Raw genomic sequence first — 20,760 nt, forward strand, 5'->3', positions numbered from 1 at the left:
ACAACAAATAGTTCACCTGTAGTACAAATATAATTTTGAGTTTGCTATTTTAAAAATGAACAGCATCAGATAAAGGCTCCATATAAAAGTATCTAACAATCGAACACTATTAGACTCAAGGGCATAATTCTAGTCTTGGCTCACAAGGCATAGTTCTACTAACAATTCAGAGTAGACTGGGAAACTGCCAAAGTGTAGAGGGTTTTGTCACATTAAAATATACTTAGAAGAGTTTACTTGACCAAATTAACAACATCAACAAAAAGATATTCATGCTCATAAACTAAGATAGAGCACAAAATTGCTGCAAGCACAAAAGAAGGACAATCTTTTTTAAAAAATGCAAATAGGGAGATAGAAACAGAATGGAAAAGGTCTGAACAATTCAACTCAGAACTCTATATATATACTTTTTTAAAAAATTTTATTTTAGGTTCAGGTAGACACATGCAACTTTGTTACACAGGTAATCTCAACTCACAGGGGATTGTTTCACAGATTATTTCATCACCCAGGTACCGCCTAGTACTCAAGAGTTATTTATTCTGATCCTCTCCCTCCACCCTGAAGTAGGCCCAGTATCTGTCATTCCCCTCTTTGTGACCATGTGTTCTCATCATTCAGCTCCATCTTATAAGTGAAAACGTGATATTTCGCTTTCTGTTCCTGTGTTAGGTTGCTAAGGATAATGGCCTCCAGCTCCTTCTGTGTTCTCACAAAGGAAATGATCTCTCATTCTTGTTTATGGCTGCATATGTACTGCATTCTTTTTTATGGCTGCATATGTACCACATTTTATTTATCCAGTTTACCATTGATGAGCATTTAGGTTGATTCCATGTCTTTGCTATTGTGAATAGTGCTGCAGTGAACATACGTGTGCATGTGTCTTTATGGCAGAATGATTTATATTACTTTGGATATATACCCAGTAATGGGACTGCTGGGTCAAATGGTAATTCTGTTTTTATCTCTTTGAGGAACTGCCACACTGCTTTCCACAGTGGCTGAAATAATTCACACTCCCACTAATAATGTATATGCATTCCTTTTCCTCCACAACCTTGCCAGCATATACTATCCTTTGACTTTTTAATAACAGCCATTCTGATGTGAGATGGTATCTCATTGTGATTTTGATTTGCATTTCTCTAATAATCAGTGATACAGAGCTGTTTTTTTCATATGCTTATTAGCTGTATGTATGTCTTCTTTTGAAAAGTGTCTGTTCATGTCCTTTACCCGCTTTTCTATGGGGTTGTTTTTTGCATATAAATTTAACTTCCTTATAGAGGCTGGATATTAAATCTTTTTTGGATGCATAGTTTGTAAATATTTTTTCCCATTCTGTAGGTTGTCTGTTTACTTTGTTGATAGTTTCTTTTGCTGTGCAGAGGCTCTTAAGTTTAATTAAATCCCATTTGTCAATTTTTGCTTTTGTTGGAATTGCTTTTGGCATCATCATGAAATCTTTGCCACTTACCATGTCCAGAATGGTATTGCCTAGGTTGTCTTCCAGGGTTTTTATAGTTTGGTTTTACATTTAAGTTTTTAATCTATCTTGAGTTGATTTTTGAATATGATGTGAGCAAGGGATCCAGTTTCAATCTTCTGCATATGGCCAGCACGCTAATGCAACACTATTTACTAAATCGGGAGTCCTTTCCCCATTGCTTGTTTTTGTCAGCTTTGTTAAATGTCAGATGGTTGTAGGTGTGTGGCCTTATTTCTGGGCTCTCTTTTCTGTTCCCCTGGTCTTTGTGTCTGTTTTGGTCACTGTAGCCCAGAAGCATAGTTTGAAGTCAGGTAGTGTGATGCTTCCAGCTTTGTTCTTTGAGCAATATATTTTCAGTGCTCAAGTATTCCGGATTATGGCAATTCTCAAAAGTGTGGTCGCTGAACCCTTTCACAAAGTCTAGGTGGTCAAAACTATTTTCATGGCCAGGCATGGTGGTTCACACCTATAATCCCAGCACTTTGGGAGGCTGAGGCAGGTGGTTCACCTGAGGTCAGGAGTTCGAGACCAGCCTGGCCAACATCTTTACTAAAAATACAAAAATTAGCCAGGTGTGGTGGCAGACACCTGTAATCCCAGCCACTCGGGAGGCTGAGGCCAGAGAATCACTTAAACCGGGAGGCAGAGATTGTGGTGAGTCGAGATCACGCCACTGCACTCCAGCCTGGGCGACAGAGTGAGACTTCGCCTCAAAAAAAAAAAAAAATAGTATGCTATTTGACTCGCAATGATATTACGAAAGCAATAGTGGGGAAAACTGCTGCCCCTTATCAGGAACTAAGGCAATGGCACTTAATTGTACTAGCAATCATATTCTTCACAGTCACAAACCGGCAGTTCTTAAAAATGCCAGTTTTACGTAAGAATATCCTTGATAAAACAGTAAAAATTATTAATGTTATTAAATCTGGACATTTTGAGTACCTGACTTTTTAAATAATCTAGGTAACAAAATGGAAAGTATGCAAAATACAATAAATTATTGTCCTGAGATAAAGCACTCTGCAATTGCTTTGACTTGTGAGTTAAACTAATCATTTTTTTCATGAAACACATTTACTTGAAAGAATGACTGAAAAACTACCATTACTCAGACGTGGTTATTTGAGAGATATTTCTCTGGAAATGGGCAATGGAGGCTGTCACCTCAAGGAAGACAACTGACAGTATTCACTGCCAAAATAAAATTTGAGATTTCAAGCAAAAACTGGAATTGTGAAGAACTTGTATCTGCTACACTGAATTTAACTCCTTCCAAAACTTAAGAACCTACTGATGAGATGAAGAGGGCAGGGGATAGTTACAAACAATGTAAGTTTTAGCTAAATGTGAAATGAGTTAATATTTAGAAAATGTATATAATTCAGTCAACTACTATTTTCTAAATGACCAATAAATGATGCTACAAGATCACACACAGGTGAAAGATACATTCATAGCAGTGGATTTTTTTATCAGAGTACAAAAAAAGTTCACTAACATTTCAGATTCCACATTGCAACTAACCTTTAAAAACTTCCACTTGAGTTTTCATACAGAATCAAAAAAGAATATCCTCAGTTATCTGAAAAGGCCATTAAAATACCATTCCTTTTCCCAACTATATATCTGTATGAGGTCATTATTTTCTACATGTACTTAAATCAAATTATTGCAACAGGCTGAGTGAAGAAGGGAATATAAGAATCCAGTGATCTTCTGTTATGCCAGATAGTAAACAAATTTACAAAAATACGAAACAATCGTACTCTTTTATGTAGTTTTCTTGGAAAAACCGTTATTTATATTAACATGTAATAAGTTTATTATTGCTACTTTAAAATTAATAAATATTTCTATATTTTCTCAGTTGTAATTTCTAATAGCATAAAGGCTTTCTGGAGTCTGCAATAATTTTTACAAATATAAAAGTTCTGAAACTAAAAAGTTTGAGAATTGATGGTCTGCAAATTGGGAAGCATGTGTTCTAGTTTCAGCTCTCCTCCTCCGTAGCTACATGATACTCTTTCCTCCATGAAATCAAGAGACTGGAACCAGATAATCACTAAGGTCCAAGAAAAGTCTATAATTTTATGTTCGTTACCTTGAAGTTGTAGATTTCATTGTAACAATCAGCACTTTTCAGATACCAGGTTATATTCAAAGACAGGTCACAAGGTTCTCCATCAACTATAAAAGAATAAATCTTTGTTAACAAAAGATAATTCCCCAAAAAAGCATTTTTCCTAAACTGTTAACCTGCATCCTATTTATTTCCTACCCTAAACTGAGATACTCAAAGACTATCCCTTCTCCAAACATAAGGTATTGAAATAATATAGCAAAAAAAGCTGGATATTAAGATAAAAGTATTGTTGTTCATAGAAAAATAGCAGATAGGCAGTTTTTAACCTCTTGAAACTGTGGATCTATTTTTATGCCATAAAGTCCTAACTTCTGGATCTCTATTGGGAAAAACCTGGGACTGATAAAGCAGTCCTAAATTAAAGCCAGTCTTCTATTATTTAAGTATTTATTGAGCAGGCTAGGTACAGTAGCTCACACCTATAACCCCAGAAGTTTGGGAGGCCAAGGCAGGGGGATCACTTGAGCCCAGGAGTTCAAGACCACCCTAGGCAACATAGTGAGAACTCATCTCTACAAAAAATGTTTTAAAAGCTAGGCGTGGTGGTACTTGCTTGTAGCCCCAGCAACTCAGGTGAGGGAGGCAGGAGGATCACTTGAGCCCAGGAAGTCCAGTCTGCAGTGAGCCATGATGGTACCACTGCACTCTAGCCTGGGCGACAAAGCGAGACTCTGTCTCGAAAAACATAAATAAAGAAATATGGCACACTGTTAGGCCAAAAAGGTAAATGAGTGGAAACAAATTATTAAGACCCTTCAAAAGGCTAGTTGAGACAAGGAATAACAAAATTAGGAATGCCATGTCACAGGGCAATATTCGTAACTGTTAAATGGTGTTAAATGATGATATACATAATAGTGGATAATAGTTCCACTGAGAGCATAATTCATATCTTGGACCTTGAAAGATATCAAGATAGAACAGAAAGAGCAATGAATGAAAAGCAAACATGGCTGTGGAAGGTAGAAATAGCAAAAGCAAAGATAAGCGTATCAGATTTTTTTTTCAAAGCCTACCTTAAAAGAGGCCTCAAGGAAGCTCATGTTATCATGGAAGCTTCATAAAACTCATTAAACACAGTTTGAAACACAGTATTCTAATGAATCAAAACATTATTCTGAAGACTTCGGAGGGTAAATCTGACTATATGACTGATTAGCTAGAGGAAGTCAGTATTCGCTTTTATCTCTGATTCTAGTTGTGAAAGGAAAAATATACTAAAGACTCCCTACTTTATACAAATGTGACAAAAATAAACATGACTGCATTTAGGAATCTACTTTTGGTTCATAATAAAAGATGTAACCTAATTATAAGCTTCCTTTTTTTCTTTCTTTTAAACTGTTTTCTCAACTAATTTTTAAATGACCAACACATTTTCAAAGGACTCTACTAGAATGTTCAAAAATCTAACCCATTGGATAGAATTTATGGAAATGGTAAAAAGCAATCAGGCTATGAACTATTCAGAAGAATCCATACAGAGATAAGATTAACTAGTAAAAAGCCACTAAGAACACATCCCCCAAACAGGAGACTTGTAAGGAAATTTGGCAGCAAAAATACTGCTGTTTATGTTAAAAGACAACATTTAGAACCTTAAATGAAAGGTTTTAAGAGACAATAAAAATGGTTCCAGCTATTCCATGGAAAGCTATATACCATTCCCCAAAAAGTACAAAATCAAAGACAACTGGTAAATATGAGAAAGCACAGGAATAACAAAGAAAAAGATAATGTAAATGTTAAAGTGTCTCAGGCCGGGCATGGTAGCTCATACCTGTAATCCCAGAACTTTGGGAGGCCGAGGCAGGCAGATAACTTGAGGTCACGAGTTCGAGACCAGCCTGGCCAATATGGTGAAACCCCATCTCTATTAAAAATATAAAAATTAGCCGGCATGGTGGCACACGCCTATAGTCCCAGGTACTCGGGAGGCTGGGGCAGGAGAATCGCTTGAACCCGGGAAGCAGAGGTTACAGTGAGCAGAGATCGCGCCATTGCATTCCATCCTGGGCGTCACAGTGAAACTCCGTCTCAAAAAACAACAACAAAAAATAAAGTGCCTCAAATCCTCCAAAAACAATGAAATATAAACACTTCAAAATATGCAGTTGGAGCCGGGCATAGAGACTCATGCCTGTAATCCCAGTTACTCGGGAGGCCGAGGCAGGAGAATTACTTGAACCTGGGAGGCAGAGGTTGCAGTGAGTCAAGATCACGCCACTGCACTCCAGTCTGGGTGACAGAGTGAGACACCATCTTAAAAAAAAAAAAAAAAAAAAAAAGCAGTTGGTTTAACTTGGCAAAACACCACTAGATCAAACTACAAGTGAAAAAAAGACTGGACCTAATAAAAGAATAGAACAGCAAACAGGCTGTCAGACTATTCCAAAAGACAAGGGTTTTTAGGTTACCTAGTAAACCAATCTCACAAGGCCAGTGTCAGAGTAGATTTGATCTAAATCAAATGTAAGTCATTGGTCAGGAGACTGATTATATATTCATGGACATAGCATACACTCTTCAGAGAAATTCTACCTGCTGCTTTCACTCCCACTAGAATGTAAGCTCGATGAGGGAAGAACATTTTTCTATCACTTCCCCGCACTCTATGCAATAAGTAATAGTTACTTATTAAACAATTGAAAAGAATAAAATCATCCAACTATGACTTACAATTTTGCACTTCCGTGAAGACAGTATGCATAGAATCACACATCTATCATCAGGATTTTTATCCCTCATCTAGAAATAAAGCTGCCCACAATCAATTATGCGCTAAATTAAAGCCAGTTTCAGAACTAAAAGGAACCTTTATTTAACACACAATGGGATACTTTAGATTCAGACACAGTCATTTTTCCACTAGACAAACTAGTTTTGTTCTACATTGTCCCTATTTCTTGATCATATCTGAGCTTCCTCTTCCAAGGCAGTAAAATACTCCTTTTGTAAATAAAAGATCTACTTAATATATTCCTTCACAGCCAATGGCCTGACAAAGCTAGGTCATGTTTTCAGTAAACATTTAACAAGCACACAAGAGTAAAACCTCTTTCATCTACACAAAACAGATTAAAACAACCATGCAGGGAATCAACCCCAATATAATCACAGTCATGCACTATGTAACATTTCAGTAAATGAAAGACTACATATACAACGGGGGTCCCACTGTAATATCGTATTTGTACTCTACTTTCCTATGTTGAGATATACAAAAACTTACCATTGTGTCACAACCACCTATAGTATTCAGTACAGTAACATGTTATACAGGCTTATAGCCTAGGAGCAATAGGCTGTTCCATGCAGACTAGGCGTGTAGTGCCATCCAGTTTTAAGTATGCCATCCAGTTTTAAGTATACTCTATGATGTTTGCATAATGACATCACCACCTAAGGATGCTTTTCTCAGAACATATCAACTGTAAATGTAATTCGACTGAGATGTGACTGAATATTCAACGTAGTATATATAGCACATACATTAATATATACATTATACGTTAATATATAATGTATACATAGTGTATACACGCAATGTAAACGCCAAAAAAACAAAAGAAGAAAATAAAGTTCACACGAGTACTTTGAAGATGATTCAGTGAAAGGACCTTAGTAATCCTAAAAATATTTATACCTAGATAATGCCAGACTATTAGATTTCAGAACTTTAAAAATAGGTAATTTAAAACATTACCTATGAATTTTTAAAATTCAAATTAAAACTTCATGAAATTCAAAAACTCACACTTCAGGAAGATAGTGGTATTTCTGAAGAGGATCTTTCCAAAACTAAAATAATTTTTCCCCTGAAAAGATAAAGGAAAGATAATTAGCCTCAGATGGCTTCAATTACCAAAGCATCATATAACTATCTAAGGCTGCTAGAAATTCCAACTTAACTTAAAATCTTTATGGAATGTACCCCTTAATCAGTTCATTCCCTTTACTCACCAATCACTGCTCAGAATAACAAATCATTTTTTCAAATGAACTATTCTGTGTGCAGATAACCAGAGTTTTATTTTCAAATCTAAAGACTTAAGTATTAACCACTTTAGTAACAAGCAAAAACCTAACTGAACACCTGAAAATCTTCACCACTGAACAAAAGGTATAATGTTTGCCATATAAAAAAGTCCAAATAAGATTTGGACATTACAATCAGTGAGCAGTGCAGAATGAAACAAAAAGGCCAACATAGGTTTAACGGGGCTAATGCTTTTCAGCACTTCCTCCCTGCATCTGGTTTTTGTCTGCTCACAGGACTATACCTGTTACTGAAATAAGGTTTAAAATGGGCAAGGGGCAGAAAGGGTCAACCCAGGTAGTTAATTATCTAAATGAAAGATGAGCCCTACCACATTAAATTTTAAGTACTATTTCTTCCATTTTAACCACTCTTATGTTAAAACACATTTTCAAATTCTCTATGCTTTCTAGTTACACAGTAAAGCTTAGAATAGCCATTTCAAAGTTGAAGCGAAGTCGAACCACCTCGTAAGCAGGATTACTCAGGGACCAAGAAGTGCACAGGAAAAAAAAGAAAGAAAGAAATGAAGACTCTATTTACATATCTTTCTTATCCAACCCGGGGGCACTGGATTCTGTGAAACATAATCTGAAACATAAACAACTCTCCGTTTGTACATCAAGTTAACATCTCAAGTCAGGCACTGAAAGTTCTGTTTTTCTGATGAGAAGCCGCTCCACCACTCCTGTCTGTTGCTGAAGTGGCCCTGACATTCCCGCTAGCCTAATCAGTGCGCGGCTTTCCCCTCCAGCGGGAGGTGGGACCCAGTTGGCCAGCCACACAGACCATCCCGGCAACCCCACCCCTTTTGAAGAGACTTTTGCGAAACCTTCATGGACCCCTTGGGCCGCCGTAGCCCCACCTCTTGCTCCTCTAGGTTCAGACGCTAGTGAATACTCACCGACGGTATTGGAATGTGCCATTTGGACCGGTCGGCAGCAGCTACGGGTGCCGGTCCCACACTGAAAAGCGACAGTGGTGACGGCTGAGCTCCCAGAAGCAGAAGAACGACAGGTAACACCTGAAGCCACGCAGCCGCCGCCATCTTCACAGCCGTGGAGTGCCTACCGAAAGCATTTCACCCTCTTCCGGTTCGTCCCGCCTTCTTCCGGCTCTCCTCTGGGGGCGGGATTATCCGGGTCCTGGAAACGTCGCGGGGCTTGTTTGCTGTGCGGCGTAGCGGCCCCTCCCTCAGACTGTCATCGTTGCGCCGTGAGACTTCGGACCTACTGCGCAAGCGTCACTCTGTTGGAACCTGGTCAGCTGGGTTAGGGAGATCGCTACATGCTAGCCCGGCCTGAGTCTTTTCTCTCTCCCAGCCCTTAAAGGTTTTGGGACCAGGCAGGCACCCCGTGTAGGATTTGGCTCTTTACTTCTCCCGCTCGCCCCAGCCCCTCATACCTTATAAGTCAGTGTCAGACATTGGGGCCAGAAAGTCTGGAAAAGCCCTAAGTCTGGCTGCCCAATTGGCGTCTACTAGTGAGTTCTCTGGTTTGGGTGGTATTTAAGCAAAGACTGGAATTCGGCGGTGGTGGAGTACACGCGATTCCTAGACTGGGTAGTGTAACAACCTTCAAAGGCCCCTTCTAGCCCTGAAGAGTACGATGCTGCAGTAGAATCTGGCCGGAGACCTAACCTCCAGCAAAGACCCGGCCGGCACTTCCCACTCTTAACCGAAAACGGAGACAGAGAGGGTCAGTTTTCAAAATCTGTGGCGTGACCCCGACACTGAGGTAGATCTGCAGATGCTTCGTCCCAGTCGGGGAGGCCGTCTCGGCATTTCCCGGTTCACACGCTCTTGATTTTTACCCTCTAGGACTCATTGCGTACACGCCCTCACCGCCGCCCAGTTTCGGTTCCTAACAAAAGCATGTTCCTCCTCAGCCACCCATAATCAAGATAAATTTGCCAAATAAATCATTGTAGAAACGCTAGTTTGGGCCTGAAAAATTCCAGGAGCAAGAGTCAAGATTTGTCACTCCATGAGGATCTGGAGGGAACTCCCTTTCTAGAAACTTGACGGTGAAGTGCTGGTTGTAATTTTAGAAAGACATCCAATCGTCTTTTTTAAAAGATCGCCTAGGGCCCTTGTCCTGAGAGCTGGGAGCTGGTCGGAGTGACAGAGAAGCCATGGAAGCAGCTGAGAAAGAGGAAATAAGGTAAAGGCCAAGTGCTTCTGTAGCAAGTGACCCCAGGGTCCCTAGAAACAGGGAATAGTACCTGAAAGTACCTGAAAACATTTTGGCTTTGAAGATTTCATTGATTTTTTTAAATTGCACTTCTTATTTGCGTATTTGGTATTTGCTCATCTTTATCTTTTCTCTCAATTCGCAGGGAGTTGATATTAATAGCATCTTGTAAAATACTTTCAGGATGGTTAAATAGGCCAGGTGCAGTGGCTAAAGCAGGTAATCCCACAGCAATTTGGGAGGCCAAGGCGGGAGGATCACTTGAGTCCAGGAGTTCGAGACCCCCTCCCCGCCCCCTTGGAGTCCCAGCTACTTGGGAGACCAGTGGGGGGATGGATTTGGAGGCTGCAGTGAGCTGTGATTTTGCCACTGCTTGGGCAACAAAGTGAGACCCTGTCTCCAAAAAAAGGGATGGTTAAATAACATTGACAGTGGAAAAGTTGCAATCAGAACTCTAACACATGAATTTCAGGCATGTTGCTTTCCAAGTTCAACTATAACCACTCCCTATGTCATCCCAGAGTTAATTCTTCAAAGCTATAAAAAGGAAACAAAAGATTCTCCAATCTTTGTACACTTGATTAAAATAAACTGGGTCGGGCCACTCATGCCTGTAATCCCAGCACTTTGGGAGGCCTGTAGGTGGGCAGATTGCTTGAACCCAGGAGTTCAAGACCAGCCTGGGCAACATGGTGAATCCCTGTCTCTACAAAAAATTTTAAAGTTAGCCAGACATGGTGATGTGGGCCTGTAGTCTCAGCTACTCAAGAGGCTGCGGCAGGAGGATAGCCTGAGCCCAGGAGGCGGTGGTTGCAGTGAGCCAAGATCGTGCCACTTCGCTCCAACCAAGGCAGCAGAGTGAGATCCTGTCTCGAAAAAATTTTTTTAATAAGTTAAAATAAACGAAGACTGAGTTCAGTGGAGGACAAACAGTTTTTTAGTATGGCCGAGTATATATGCCTGGGCTTGTTTTCATGATATTTGGACATTTGTGTTCAGTCATAGCTTTCTACGTAATCATGGACATGCTGACTACAGATGCATTCAGCCACACCGGTGCATGAAAGCCAGTGTTATTTTTTCTTCTTGTTTTAATCTGTAGTTGTTTTAATCAGATGGAGGCTAGTTTAAATACATATACTCAAACTGCAGTATACACATACATCTCATTCATGTTTTATTCCAGAAAGAGCTCTTCTGAAAACTTGGTTTTAAAAAACATGGCCCCTAGATTGTCACCTCATCTTAAAAAGCAAGAAATTCCCCTTCTATGTCTGTTCTGTTCTTATTCTAGCACCTTGCACCTCTATTAAAGCATTTGTCAGCTTGTATTGTGATTGTTGGTAAAACCCTTACTGACAGCTTGAACACAGTCCATATCTTCCTCAGAGCCCAGCACCCAGGAAGAATGTTCTGAAAATATTTTGTTGAATAAATCTGTGGGTGGGTTATGGTTCTTAGTTTGTCTGGTTTGTTGGTTTTGGTTTGTTCGTTTTGGGATGCTGTTTTGGTTTTGCTCCTTCAGATTTTACTTTTGCAGTCATAACCTTCAGTCATTATTTCAAAATAATATGTCCTCTTAGGTGACAGTGATCTTTTCCCATTACTTTCCGGAGTAATCCCAGAACCTGATCTTTTGTTGTTTACCGCAGAGGATTTACAAAAGGCTATTGTTCTGCAGCATAATGTGCTATTATGTTATACTATGGCCGTGACACAATTTTGCATTGCAGAATAGACTCCAAAGGTTTATTTTGCATGTTCATACTGTAGTTAGAGAAGGTACAAAAATTGGACTCACAAGCCCTGTGTAAAATACATTTCTCAAAATGTCTTTTTATTTAGCGTTGAAGATGAAGCTGTGGATAAAAACATTTTCAGAGACTGCAACAAGATCGCATTTTACAGGTAAGGAAGATAAATATAGTAACTAGATCAAAACATTTCTTGACAGTAATTTCAAAATTGATACTTATTAAATTTTTGAGAACTGATAGACTTTCCAAGGAAAGAATAATTTAATAATTAAGGAAATCGTCAGACAGGAGACTCACTTTTAACTTTATACATTTACTCCTGAAGTATTTAAATTTTTCAGTAAACAGCTATTTTATTTTAAAAGCCAAAATATTTTTAAACTAGTTTTTAAATTTTGATGCTTTGAATAGATACACTTTTACATGGTTCAAAAATGATATGAAGAGGTATACATTGAAAAATGTTACTTCCACTCCTGTCCCATTCTACCCATTCCTCATCTTGTCCCAAATAACCAAATTTCATCATTTCTTATTTATCCTTCTAGTATTTCTTTTTGTAAATACATGTATTTTTATATTATTCCCTTTCTCTTTTGTTATCACCCCTTTCTTATACCAAATAGATTTTTTTTTTCCTGTTTTATAGTTCTGAGGAGGAATTCATATGAGTGCATGGAGATTGCTTCCCCTTTTTACAGCTGCATAATATTCCATGGGGTAGATATACTATTAATATAATGTATTCAGTCTGTCTCTTGTTGCTAGACCCTTGGGTTGCTTTTAATCTTTTGCTAAATTAGCACTACCACAATGAAGAACTATACATAGGTCATTTTCTATGCATGCATGTGTATTTATAGGATACATTTCTAGGAGTAGGATTACTGGGTCAAAGAGTAAAGGCATTTGAAATGTGTTAAGTATTGCCAAATTTCCCTCCATAGGAATTATACCATTTATACTCCTACCACCATTATATAAGATTGCCTGGTCGGGCGAGGTGGTTCACACCTGTAATCCCAGCACTTTGGGAGGCCAAGGCAGGGAGATCACCTGAGGTCGGGAGTTCGAGACCAGCCTGACCAACATGGAGAAACCCCATCTCTACTAAAAATACAAAATTAGCCAGACATGGTGGCGCATACCTGTAATCTCAGCTACTTGGGAGGCTGAGGCAGGAGAATTACTTGAACCAAGAGGCAGAGGTTGTGGTGAGCCAAGATCATGCCATTGCACTCCAGCCTGGGCAACAAGAGTGAAACTCCGTCTCAAAGAAAAAAAAAAAGATTGCCTGTTTCTCCAGAGCTACAAAAAATATGCCTTTAAAATCTTCATTTTATTTTATTTATTTATTTTTTGAGACGGAGTCTCCCTCTGTCACCCAGGCTAGAGTGCAGTGGCACAATCACTGCCCACTGCCACCTCCACCACCTGGGTTCAAGTGATTCTCCTGCCTCAGCCTCCCGAGTAGCTGGGATTACAGACATGTGCCACCACACCTGGCTAATTTTTTGTATTTTTAGTAGAGAGGGGATTTCACCATGTTGGTCAGGCTGGTCTTGAACTCCTGACCTCAGATGATCCACCCACCTCAGCCTCCCAAAGTACTGGGATTATAGGCATGAGCCACCACGCCCGGCTGTAATCTTCATTTTAAAAAAAAGTCTTTATGTGATCTTGAAACTGAAATTATCAAAAATTGTATTATACAGTATAGCTTTCTAACGTATTCACTCTCTGTTCAATAGGAAGAAAAGCGTATTATTTTAATTCTGAACAGGTATCTAGAGGGAAGTCTACAGTGAATGCCTGGTAACCTTGTTAAAGGACTAGATTCTATTGAATTTCCACTAGAAATTATTTAGTTACTATTAAAGTCCATTTTATGGAAAGAGGGAGGGAAATTAACAAGCTCACAAATGTCATCTATGAAAATTACCCAACCATCTCAAGAAAGGAGACAAGATGTCATCCTTTGAGTAGCATTATATTAATCAATTTTATTAGTGTTCTTACTAATACTCATCTTATTAGCACTCTAATAATAAAGTTCTTGATTAGCACTTTATTATAGTACTTATGCTGTTTGTGCCCTGAAATTCCCCGAATATCATAGTGAATTTTAATGACTTCCACATGATAATATAGTCTGTTGGATACTGGCAATCACAAATAATTATCAAGCATCTGCATACTCCTTATCTATAGGCGTCAGAAACAGTGGCTTTCCAAGAAGTCCGCCTATCAGGCATTACTGGACTCAGTCACAACAGATGAAGACAGCACCAGGTTCCAAATCATCAATGAAGCAAGTAAGGTGAGATGGAAGTATTTTCTACAGAGAATAATTTATTTCTGCATTTATTGGGGCTGAATGAAGTAAATTTCCACAAAAGCCAATTAAAGCTATGTAGCTTCAAAAATAAACCTCATTAGAAAAGGAATATTGGCCTTTTAGTGATTAGTGGCTCATGCCTGTAATCCCAGCATTCTGGGAGGCAGAGGCGGACAGATTGCTTGAGCCCAGGAGTTCAAGACCAGCCTGGGTAACATAGCGAAAACCCATCTCTACAAAAAGTACAAAAAATTAGCCAGGCACAGTCGTGCATGCCTGTAGTCCCAGCTACTCAGGAGGCTGAGATGGGAGGATCTCTTGAGCCCGGGAGGTAGAGGCTGCAGTGAGCCATGAGAGTGCTGTTGCACTTCAGCCTGGGTGACACAGCGAGACCCTCCCTCAAAAAAGAAAAAAGAAAGAAAAAATGAATGTCATCTTTTCATATCTATAGTAATAACATTGTAATAGTTATATTAGTATCAGTATGTAGATTGCCTGTGTATCAGATGTTTTCCTAAATGTCTTACAAATGTTATTTCCTTTTTATTAGTCTTCATAACACATCTAAGAGGTACATTATATTTTCCCAGTTTTCAGATAAGGAAAATGAAGTCTAGAAAATCCCTTGCCCAGAGTCTCACATTTAGTAACCAAAATTTTCTCCTACATCTGTTAGACGCTATCACCCATGTGCTTTCTAACAATGTTACACAATGCCCAGTTGCATGTGTAGCCTGAGCAAGGTACAAATTTAGGGTATGTCCAAATCTCAAAATGCAGGTGGGCCAGGGGGAACAGGGGACAGGCAAAAGGACTATGCAGTTGAAAACCCAAGTAACAAGTGTTCCCTTACCTGAGCTGCTTCACTAGAGGTTACCATAGCTTTTGCCTAGTGAGAGGGTTAGGGAAGTATATCTTAAGTGCTTTCTCTCACCCGTGAAGTTGTCATGTTACTTTAGATGGGCCAGTCATAGAGGAAGCACTATGGACTGTGCTAGGACGTGTGACTGTTCACTACTACCTGATGCCCTCAACCTGACCCTCACTTTCAGATCCGCCCTGCATTCTAAAGGCGTCCTAGGTTTCTAAGTCCTCTGAGACTTACCTGACTTAACTGGTAATTCATATCACTGGAAGACAGTTAAGGCCATTAGGTGTGGGTCCCCTAACTGCTTGGATAATAACTGCACCAACTCACTAACAAGTCCTGATTCTGGGAAGCTGATGTTCATGGCAGAGCTGTGAACCATGTGACTACCATAGTTCCTGCCCTGCAGCGCTCCGCTGACGTTAGTGGGTTCTCCATAATCATTGTAAGGCCTTTAATTTAGAAATGGGTCCAAACTTTATTCCCAAACAGAAAGAACAATTGTACAGTGAGGAAAACTACCTTCATTATGGAGTTTTAGAGATTTTAGTCATATGGAGTCTTCTTTCATAACTTTCTTGCCCAAATTCAAAATATGAGCTAGAATCATATCAATAGTTCTGTGTTCTCTATCCCCATCCCCTGTCCTCAACTTCTACAACATAGTTGTTATGGCAGTACATTTAGCTCATCTCTCTTAGCTGCACAGATGGGGCAGTTAGCCTTTCTCCAAAACCTAGTGCTGATTCTTACACCACCTGTCTTTCTGGAGTAATTTTCCTCCTTGCCTAGTATCTTTGATACATTTGAGTTCTCAGCTTATGGAACCCCCAAAGCCATAGGTCCTCTAATGCTGATTCAGGTCTCCCTTTATGTTCTTATTTATACATGTTGTTTATATATCCTTTTGTAGCCTAGTTTGATAGCCGTTCATGGGGGGAAAAAAAGGGACAGCAGTAATTTCCGTCTTGGAGAGCCAACCACTGTTTGCGTGTGGTGTGATAGCCTGACACCCGGCCAAACCACTCTATTCAGGGTCAGCGGAAGCAGTCGGCTCCAGGAAATGCATCAAGTCCACCAGAGGCCTTCCAGGAGTCTTTAACCAGATGTCAAGAACTTCCTGTTGCATTTTTCTTGTCATTGTCTCATTTTCTTTCCTGTTTCCATTGTGTCTAACCTGAGAGAGTTGTAGTCGTCCATAGTCAGAGCAAGAATCCCTATCCATCCTTGAGGATGCTTAGTATGTTGAGCACCTGGTCATGAAGACATGCTGAGGTAAAGTAAATGAGGCAAAATCACCCTGAATATCAGTGGTGAGCCAAAATGAAAATTCTCAACACAGCATGATACCAGTTTGCAGTGGACACCCACGTATGCCATTTTACATTACTGTAGATCAGTTTCTCTTTTTGGATCCTGAAAAAGTGAGGGACAATGCTGTTCAGGTCAGGTGCCGGGACCAGAGCCCAGCAACTCTGGATGCCTTCAAAGGCAAGGAAACCACAGTCCAGGAGGAGCCACAGGATCTCAGCACAAGACAGCACCTGGCTCAAAAGGAAGCTGAGGAGCCTGATAAACAAGGACAAATTACCTGGGACATCAGCAACGTAGCTCCCAAGACTGAGAACTTTGAGGACCTCTTGGAACAGACTCCATGCTCAGGTATTAGAAATATTGGAACCACATGAGGAATCTGCATGCACTGATCTCAGGCAAATTTATGCAAATATATATTTTGGGAGATCACCCTGAAATTCTACACTGAACTCCATTTTAATGTCCTCCTTGTCATGTGGTGTTGAGATGACTAGTAGGTACATAAGGTTTCATGTCCTCTGTCAGTCTGTTAGGGACAACAGCGGTGATGGTGATCGCTAATGTTGCCTGCATCTTGTATGCAGCTCATTGCATAGTGAAAGAGCCTCTTTTACACCAGCTGTGGTGTCTCACGCCTATAATCTCAGCACTTTGGGAGGCCAAAGCAGGCAGATCGCTTGAGGCCAGGAGTTCGAGACCAGCTATGGCCAACATGGCAAAACCCCCTCTCTACTAAAAATACACAAATTAGCCAGGCATGGTGATGCATGCCTGTAATCCCAGCTACTCCAAAGGCTGAGACATGAGAATCACTTGACCCTGGGAGGCAGAGGTTGCAGTGAGCCAAGATTGTGCCACCGCACTGCAGTCTGGGCAACACAGTGAGACACTGTCCAAAAAAAGTTGACCTAAAATATGGCAAAGACAGCATGAAAAAAGAAAAAATTAGGCCAAGTGCAGTGGCTCACACCTGTGATCCCAGCACTGTGGAAGGCCAGGGTGGGCAGATCACGAGGTCAGGAGTTCAAGACCAGCCTGACCAACATAGTAAGACCCATCTCTACTAAAAAATACAAAAATTAGCCAGGCATGGTGGCGTGTGCCCGTAGTCCCAGCTACTCAGGAGACTGAGGCAGGAGAATCACTTCTCACAAAGAACAAAAACAAAAATACAAAAATTAACTGGGTATGGTGGCACATGCCTGTAGTCCCAGCGACTCAGGAGGCTGAGGCAGGAGAATTGCTTGAACCTGGGAGTCAGAGGTTGTATTGAGCCAAGATTATGCCACTGCACTGCAGCCTGGGCAACACAGTGAGACTCGGTCTCCAAAAAAAGTGTTTTTTTAAATAACAAAGAACTTCTGTTAAAAATGGTTTCTGGGATGAGATGGGTGTTTCAAGGAGATTACACATTAAGATATGGTATGCGTGTGATCTGAAGTTTTAAAATAAGCTGCATATATCCATTTATTCAGAATGATAGCTTTTTATTTCAGGTTGAGAGGGACAGCCCAGAGTCTAAGAGGATCGTATTCAGCTCACAGCTGCAGTTCTCAAATTGCACTGATCAGGCAGATTCTGACAAATCCAACACTCTTGGTGCTTGCCTGCCCCTACACCTTTAAAACCCTTAAAGCAGTAACTTTGGAGTTGTCAAGATTTGTTAATTTTTGAATTTCTCCCTCTCAATTCCCTTCCCCAATCTGCTCCTTAATAAACAACCAGGAAGCAGAACCAAGCTTCATTCAACTTTGTGTTAGGCTGCCATAACTAAATACCACGGGCTGGGCAGCTTAAACAATAGATGTTTATTTCTTGCAGTTTTGAAGGCTGTAAATTCCAAGATCAAAGTGCCAGCAGCTTCACTGTCTGGTGAGGGCTCTCTTCTTGCTTTGTAGATGGCTCCCTTCTTGTGCCCTCACATAGTGGAGAGAGAGTGTGTACACAAGCTCTCTGGTCTTTTGTTTTTTCTTTTTCTTTCTTTTTTTTTTTTTTTTTGAGACGGAGTCTTGCTCTGTCGCCCAAGCTGGAGTGCAGTGGCGCGATCTCAGTTCACTGCAAGCTCTGCCTCCCAGGTTCACGCCATTCTCCTGCCTCAGCCTCCCGAGTAGCTGGACTACAGGCACCCGCCACCACGCCCAGCTAATGTTTTGTATTTTTAGTAGAGATGGGGTTTCACCGTGTTAGCCAAGATGGGTCTCGATCTCCTGACCTCGTGATCCACCCGTCTCAGCCTCCTAAAGTGCTGGGATTACAGGCGTGAGCCACCGCACCCAGCTCTGGTCTTTTTTTATGAGGGCACTAATCCATTCCTGAGGACTTCCTCAACCTCGTGACCTCATCTAAACCTAATTACCTCCCAAGGGCTTCATCTCTGAATACCATCATATTGTAGGCTGGGGCTTTAATAGCAAATTTTGGGAAGACACCAGTCCATAGCAAACATGATGTTCCTAGGACATATATCTGTTACAAAACAAGCTGGAATGTTGACCTGTGTGTTGTCACAAGGTCAGAACATCCAGGCTTTGGAGAAAAACTGGTTGCAGGTTCAGATGCATAAGTTTTCTCACATGGGGTCCTAATATAGTGTTGTGCTTATTCCTGATGACAGAATAATCAGGTAGATATTTAGTAAAGAAGCTTCCAGAAAATAAAAAGAAAGTGATCAGGAAAGTGTTGACTGCTTTTGTAGAACTCAGTTGTTGTTTTCTTTTTTTTCCTACTACTCTCAGTTTTCTATCTTCAGTGAAAATTTGGTTTGGATTGAGAAAGAGACATCTAGTCTTGTGATCTAGGCAAAGGAAAATGTATGCTGTCTTATGAGTCTAGCTTAAAAAGCATTGCTAGCAAGGATGTCTGGAGCAATCTACTTTATATTGCTAATTATGATGCTTTCTGATGATATAGGTGACCATTTGACAACATGTTTATTTTCTTTTGCAGCCAGTTTGCAAGGTTTCACCAGAGACAACACTTCCAGCAGCTTCTCCAAGGATGCAGGAATATCTCCGAGCATCTCTGTGAAGTTACCCCTTGCCTCTTCATCTGAGCCTAATGAAAATGAGGCTTTGCCCAACCAGCCACCTTCTCAGCAGACGAGGGATGACTACCACTTGTTAACCAGTACTGTGTCTGCAGAAATGGCCAGGAAGAGGCAGCTAATTTGGGAACTGGCCAGACAATCAGAAGCACACCTGGACAGGCTAATTGTCCTTGGGGAACAGGCCAGTACCCAGCGTGAGGTTGCCAGTATTCTTCATAAAAAATCAGTGCTTGCAATAAACCAACTGGCTGCCACTGTGGAAGGGACGATTAGTGCCCTACAGCAATTTGATGAACTATTAGACCATTCTCTGGATCCCGGGAGGTCTTGATCACAGCTGGTAGAGGTGGTCGCTCGCTATTCTAGGTCTTTTAGTTTAACAGTTCTTTATGTAATAGTGAAGAGTCCTGGTGCCTCAGGAAAAGCAAGATCAACCTACCAAGGAGGAGTTGATAGAGTCATAATTTTCCTACTTAACACCCACTTCAAATTTGAATATGTGTTCTAGGGCTGTTCTGTTAACTCTATTACGGTCTTTACTAATTGTGATTCCCAGTTCTGGGTGAATAAAAAGTTTTTGTTTTAATGTAATTGTGATCAACCCTATGCTTGAAGACATAGACAAAGCTATTTCTACCACCATGATGTTTACAAAGTATCTGATATTTTTGCCTGTATGGCCATAAAAAAACTAGATTCGTGCATAACAAACCACCAAGTTTTAATTGTTTTTATTTAGTAAGAGAGAAATAAGACAGGAAAAGAGAATTAATACTCTTTTTCCCAGACTGAGAGGTGGGCTTCTAAGTAAAGATATATGAAAAACTGAGTAGAGGCTTGTAGTATTAAAATGAACCTCCAAAATGTATTCTTTTCTCTGAGGATGTATTTCAGCTTCTCTGTGTAATTGGACATTAACACATCTTAAATTTTTTTAAGAGATGGGGTCTCACTGTGTTTTTCAGGGTGGAGTGCAGTGGTTACTCACAGGTGCGGTTAAGGCACACTGTAACCTCAAACTGCTAGGCTTAAGCAATCCTCTTGCCTCAGCCCCACTGAGCAGCTGGGGCTATATGCATGCAGCACCCACTGGCACATCTTAAATATTTCTAAGGGAGCAAAACCCATGCTTTCTCACTTCATTGTAACTATCCATTTAAAATTATTATTTTACATAAATTGATCTGGCTGGAATTGTGTGTAACTACTTATACTATCTAAAGATTCATACTAAATTCTCAATTTAAGCAGTCCAACATCTGTAACTTCTTAATGTATTTTTTATTGTCATTTCCAATCATCACTAACAAGAGGAAGAGATTTGGTAGTTTATTTGTACATTATTTTATTTATAAATATCCAGCAGGTCCCAGCAAATAGGAAAGGAATATCTACAAATGTTTACTATTTTAGGTAGAAGATTATAATAACAGTCATGTCCAGACTTTTTGAAAGAGCAAGGATGTGGTGGAAGGATTGGGAAAGAACTGGCAGTTAAGCCTCAGGGAAGTGGGTTTTGAACTGTCATCCACAGAGCCCTGAGGTTTTGACAGAGTTGCCTT

General features: G+C 40.2%; 2 protein-coding genes across 13 annotated transcripts in view; one reads left to right on the top strand and one right to left on the bottom strand.

Moving 5' to 3' along the window:
- The window catches only part of TMEM87A (transmembrane protein 87A), a 63,263-nt gene extending 54,535 nt beyond the window's left edge, over positions 1-8,728 (bottom strand). For 2 of the 3 annotated variants that reach the window (XM_008016903.3, XM_073012080.1), the window contains exons 1-3: positions 8,585-8,728; positions 7,399-7,459; positions 3,600-3,685 (exon numbers count right to left, since the gene is read on the bottom strand). In XM_008016903.3, coding sequence (XP_008015094.1) covers positions 3,600-3,685; positions 7,399-7,459; positions 8,585-8,728 — 291 coding nt within the window. Of the gene's footprint in view, positions 1-3,599; positions 3,686-7,398; positions 7,462-8,229; positions 8,318-8,584 lie in introns of those variants that run through there. The other variant, XM_008016905.3, reaches the window with a different exon arrangement.
- Positions 8,669-20,760, top strand: part of GANC (glucosidase alpha, neutral C) — a 100,695-nt gene continuing 88,603 nt past the window's right edge. For 2 of the 10 annotated variants that reach the window (XR_005244295.2, XM_038009871.2), the window contains exons 1-3: positions 8,904-9,842; positions 11,718-11,780; positions 13,841-13,949. Coding sequence is in view for 9 of the 10 variants with exons in the window: in XM_038009871.2 (XP_037865799.2) it covers positions 9,814-9,842; positions 11,718-11,780; positions 13,841-13,949 (201 nt within the window). In the remaining variant the exon portion in view is untranslated. Of the gene's footprint in view, positions 8,775-8,851; positions 9,843-11,717; positions 11,781-13,840; positions 13,950-16,280; positions 16,498-19,098; positions 19,790-20,760 lie in introns of those variants that run through there. The other 8 variants (XM_038009872.2, XM_038009868.2, XM_038009870.2 and 5 more) reach the window with 8 other exon arrangements.

Source organism: Chlorocebus sabaeus, chromosome 26, assembly GCF_047675955.1.
Source record: "Chlorocebus sabaeus isolate Y175 chromosome 26, mChlSab1.0.hap1, whole genome shotgun sequence".
NCBI classification, from domain to species: Eukaryota; Metazoa; Chordata; class Mammalia; order Primates; family Cercopithecidae; genus Chlorocebus; species Chlorocebus sabaeus.